Source organism: Rhinopithecus bieti, unplaced genomic scaffold (assembly GCF_001698545.2).
Source record: "Rhinopithecus bieti isolate Rb0 unplaced genomic scaffold, ASM169854v2 scaffold_70890, whole genome shotgun sequence".
NCBI lineage: Eukaryota > Metazoa > Chordata > Mammalia > Primates > Cercopithecidae > Rhinopithecus > Rhinopithecus bieti.
The window spans coordinates 1,061,695-1,067,055 of record NW_016827312.1 but is presented as its reverse complement, the minus strand read 5'-3'; the positions used below and the strand labels follow the sequence as shown (position 1 = coordinate 1,067,055).

The following is a 5,361-nucleotide window of genomic DNA, read 5'->3' as shown; positions in this document are numbered from 1 at the left end:
AATCCACAGACAGAAAGTAGTGTTTAGTATTTCACCTTAAAAATATATATATATATAATATATAGATCAGTCTTCCCACTCATCATCATCCTCAAAATCTTCTTCATCATCTTCATCTTCATCTTCATCTAGAAGAAAATAATCGAGACAATTAAAACATTCATAAATAAAATGACATGACATAATTCTTGGGTGGTTTCTCCAATTATTTAACTCCTGAAACACAGATAATGTGACTCCCAGAAGAATCCAGTTACTAAAACAGTTTAAAGTGAATCTAAAGAAAAATATTTATAGAGTATGATAGTAAAGATTAAAACAGGGCTCAGAAGACAATGGTTCTAGTCCCTTAATATCTATGTGACAAATTTCAACGTGTTAATGTATAAAATCACATCTGGGTTGACCTGTCACAAATCTAACTGCCTTCTTGTACTCTTCATGTGGATTCTCAAACTCAAAACTTCTAACTTTTATTTCCTTCCCCAATCTTCTTTTCCTGCTCCATCTCAATAAATGGCATCACCATCCTGTCACATAACCAGGCCAAAAACCTAGAAATTATTAGTACTTCCTCCTTTTTCACGATCCAATTATCAAGCCTGCTCTTCTTCACCTCTTTCACTGCTACTCTCCACACCACCATCACATCCTGCCTGGATTACTGCAATTCTAGAGTCTATTTGACTCAGAGCAAATGGAGTGATATTATTTAAATTCCAAGTTTAAAAAATATGTTGCTACCCTTCTTAAAGTCCTCCTGTGGCTACCACTGCTATTTGAATGAAGTCTGTCATTACCTCCCTCCACAAGACCCTACATGATTTGCCCAGATACAGTCTCTCCCTCTCTCCAAACTTTTCTCATAATGCACTCTCCATTCAAGTCACTCTCTCTAGTAAGATGGTCTCCTTTCTGTCCCTTAAACTTACCAATCTTATTCTGGCTTTAGAACTTCTGCAGTAGCCATTTCTTTTGTTAAACTGAATCTTTTCATCATTTAGGAACCATTCAAACACTACTTCCTCAGAGAGGCCTTTCCTGACCATCATATGTAAAGTATAGCCCTTCCCCACAATCAGTAACTGCCTATCCCATTTTATTTTCCTCATACCACTTACTAATATCTGAAATTATTATACTTTATCTATTAAATTCCATGACAGCAGGTACCTTGCCTATCTTATTTTTCACTGTATCCTCAACACCGAAACAGCGCTACACATCAGCTGTTCAATAAATATTTGTTGAAGGAATATTTAGATGTCATCAGATTTTATAAGCACACTTCTGTATTATACTGACTTTCCATATTTAACCTCTTTATATACCTATATATAAAATATGTATAAATATATATGCCTATATATAAATATATATACATTTATATATACATACATACAGGACCCATGAAGGCCAAGTATATAAAGTGAGACAGTAGCTGAGTAATTGGACTTGGTAATGATAAAGAGCCAGTAAGACTGTGTGACATATGTGTGGGTTACATGTACAGAACACAGAACCATCTTTTTCTTCTATTTTTCTCCATATAAAATTGATTGTGTGAAGGTAGTATTTGAAGAAGTACTGGAGTTGCAGTATTAGAACTTGAATAACAGAAGCCTAAGAGAGGCAACGTTATCTTCTCTTAGCCCTAAACTAAGTTGTTACTTTTATAACAATAATTATTTATTTATATATTTATTTATTTAAGTCTGAGGGTCAGCTCTAAATTGTTACAGAATTTATTTGGAAAGGAGTTCAACTGACTTCATGTTAATTTTTGTGTTTACTTTCTAGCAAGGGAAATAATTTGCTACCAGCTTATGCTAGACATGCTTCACAAAATTTACCTGGATGAAAAGCATCAAAGACACCCGACTATGCTGGCATTACAGAGTGACAAAAGACAGAAACTTATCAGTATCTATGGTGAAGAGGAAGATGTAGCTAATAATTCCATCATCAGGTACTACCACAGAAATACTAATAGTTAAAAGAAATGGGTCTGAAAATAAGTAAAAACCATCCTATATTTTCATTATATTAGCATGACTATTATATATTATTAAAAAAAAAAAAAAACAAAAATGTATTGTAGGGAAATAATTAGCAGAACTCACAGATACCAGCATAGAATAAACGCATTTTCAGAATCATGTATTTCACAGAAGCCTTACATTTCTTATGAATGAATGAAGACCTTTCTTTATCTCTTCCTAGCAAACAACCTCTAAACAAAGCTTGAGATTTTTAATCTCATTCCTGTGACATTACTATGACATAAAAAATTCAGGCAGTTTACTTCAGCTGTGAGGATTAGGGCTAAGAATTTAGGCAATTTTCACTGTTTTAGAGTTTGCTAAAGAAGACTATACCATAGATACAACCTTAACTTTAAATACCATGTGTCTATATATATCCTACTGACATGCAATTTAACAATTCAGACCTCTCCTGTGACTTCCAGACTCATAACCAAATGCCTACTCCACATCTATAGTTGAATTAACAGGTATCTCAAATTTAATACGTAAAACCAAACTCCTAATCTTCCCTCTCAAACTTTTTCTACCTAAGTCTTTCTGCTTTCCAGTTGTTCAAGTCAAAAACCTTGGAGTTATCTTGCACTCTTATTTTTCTTCAACTTTCATTTTCAAACCATCAGCAAACCCAGTGATCTCCACATTCAAAATATAACTAATATTTAACCACTTCTCATTGGTGCTATAAACCTGGTTCAAGTCTCCATGATCTCTTGCTTGGATCATTACTACACCTCTGCTAAAAATCCTCCAATGGCTTCCCATCACATTCAGAATAAAAGCTAGTGTACTTCCAGGGGTCTCCAAAGCCTTACCACTGGCCTCCTACGACTTCTTGTATTTCATTCCTTACTATTCTTTCCCTCCCTCTCTTGCAAGCTCCCTGATCTCCTCACTGTTTCTCAACCTAACAGACTGTCTGTTCTTTCTGTTCTTTCCATCGGATACACTTTCCCTAGTTTTCTACATGGTTCACTTCCTGAACTGCTGGTCTTTTCTTAAATGTCACCTCAGTTAGGCTTTATCGTCCCTTATCATCCTTTATCATTTCAAAATGAACCTCTCTCTCTCTCAACAGCCTGCTCCCTATTTCCCTTTTCTGTTAGACTTTTGTCCTTAGTTCATGTCACCATTTAACATACTGTATGTTTTTCTAGTTTGCTTTGTTTACTGCTTGTCTCTCTCTCTCTCATTAGACCTAATGCATGTTGATGAAGGAAGGGACTTCTGTTGTTTTGTCAAAATTTTATTACTATTCCACAATAAATATTTATCTCTATCTCTGTAATGGAACAAATATGCCTATTTAAGGAAAATAAACACTGCTCAAGGATCTTAGGACATACACATCCTTACAGAGAAACAAAAGGAAGATAACATTTACTGAGCACCTACTATGTGCTAGGCAATCTGCTGATTAGTGACATACTATTTAATTCTCATATCTATATGCTTTGTGAATTCTTTGAATGTAACAAACAAGAAACTGAGGCTCAGAGATCTCAGAGATTAAATAAATCTAATAAGAAAGATCTGATTCTAGCACATTATGTTAGAGAAGCTATTTAGCAAACCTTAACCACTCCAATCAGCAACACTCATATTCTTGTTCTTTCTTTAAAGCAATATTCATTTATATGGTGGTATGTATATGTTTAATAATAACCTCAGAATACGTACTGGTTTATTCAAATCAACCTTTTAGAAAATGATAAAGGTTTAAAAAAGGTCAGTATTCTTTAGCAAACTCTAGAAACAGTAAAAATTACTTAAAATTCTTAGTCCTAATCCTCACAGATGAGGTAAATAGCCTGATTTATTATTATTTTTATTATTATTTAATTAATTTTATTTTTTTGAGACGAAGTTTTGCTCTTGTTGCCCAGGCTGCAGTGCAATGGTGCGATCCTGGCTCACCGTGACCTCCACCTCCCGGGTTCAAGTGATTCTCCTGCCTCAGCCTCCCGAGTAGCTGGAATTACAGGCATGTGTCACCACGCCCGCTAATTTTTTTGTATTTTTAGTAGAGACGGAGTTTCTCCATGTTGGCTGGGCTAGTCTCGAACTCCCAACCTCAGGTGATCCACCCGTCTCGGCCTCCCAAACTGCTGGGATTACAGGCATGAGTCACTGCACCCGGCCCTGAATCTTTTATGTCACAGTAATGTCACAGGAATAAGATCTAAAAATCTCAAGCTTTGTTTAGAGGTTGTTTGCTAGGAAGTCTATCAGCATTTCCTGATATAGGAAACAAAACGGTCAATATTCCCAAAGCTCTTCTTTCAATTTATGGCTATGGCTGTGGTGGTGTTGCATTTGTTAAGTCTCAGATAGACTAGTCACAGAGGCAACAACTTTTTAAAATACACCCTAGAGCCCGTATCTGTAGTTACTCAATTAGCAGGGAGAAAGCTAGCAAAGACAGTCATAAAATAAAAATAACAGAATGTCATTCAAATTTATTAAACACACACACTCTCTGTCTCTCTCTCTACCTGAAGAATGAATGGCTTTGCTCCTTTTCTGCATCACTTCCATTAATGCACCCACGATTCCTGAAGTGGGTGCAGGTGTTGGTGGTGTAGACTCTTGGCCATCAGACACCTTGGAAAAGGAAGTAGCAAAACTCAGTAATAAATCTTTAGCAAAGAATCTTTGTCTCCAGAAAGTCCTACTTTCTTAGAATGACTTATTATCGTAAAAGACAAAAAAGATATTAAACTGGCAAGTCCAGCACAAGATTAATTAAATTAACAAGAAACAAACTGCTGCCTTAAAGATATTATTCAAAAATATTTCCTTTCCATCTTAATGTATAAGCCAACAATACATTTCTAAATCTACGTTTATATTCAGATAACAAACCCTCTCCTGAATAATACTGCTGGGTTACTTCTGTTTATTCCAGCACACACAGACTTAGACTATCAACTTTAAAGCTATTATTAAGGGACTTCAAGTTATAAACAGAGGGTAATATTTAGACTCGAGTTGTTATGTGGGAAGCACACTGAAGATATTGAAAAACAAGTGTAGAAACGTTTGCCTACAAAAATCCAGCTTTACACCTTCATGTTATATTTATACCTTCAAAATGAACCTCTTTTCTCATAGTATATAATTTCTTTTTAAGGAGATGAGTTGAGCAACTTTCAAAATGTACCTGCCTCACTAGGCAAGTAACAATCCCTAACTGAAGTACTTCCATCTGTGCCAAAGTGCATTCAGGAAAAAAAAAAATTATCACTAAAGATGAAAGAGCACAGCTGTACTAAATGATTACCTGTGTTTTAATACATATATATATATATATATA

At 35.1% G+C, this 5,361-nt stretch overlaps 1 protein-coding gene across 1 annotated transcript in view; it reads right to left on the bottom strand.

Moving 5' to 3' along the window:
• Positions 1-7: 7 nt before the first annotated feature.
• WASL (WASP like actin nucleation promoting factor) overlaps positions 8-5,361 on the bottom strand; it is a 64,886-nt gene continuing 59,532 nt past the window's right edge. Inside the window, 2 exon segments of the mRNA XM_017863763.1 lie at positions 8-128; positions 4,541-4,649. Of these exon segments, the coding sequence (XP_017719252.1) occupies positions 67-128; positions 4,541-4,649 (171 nt within the window). The 3' untranslated portion in view covers positions 8-66.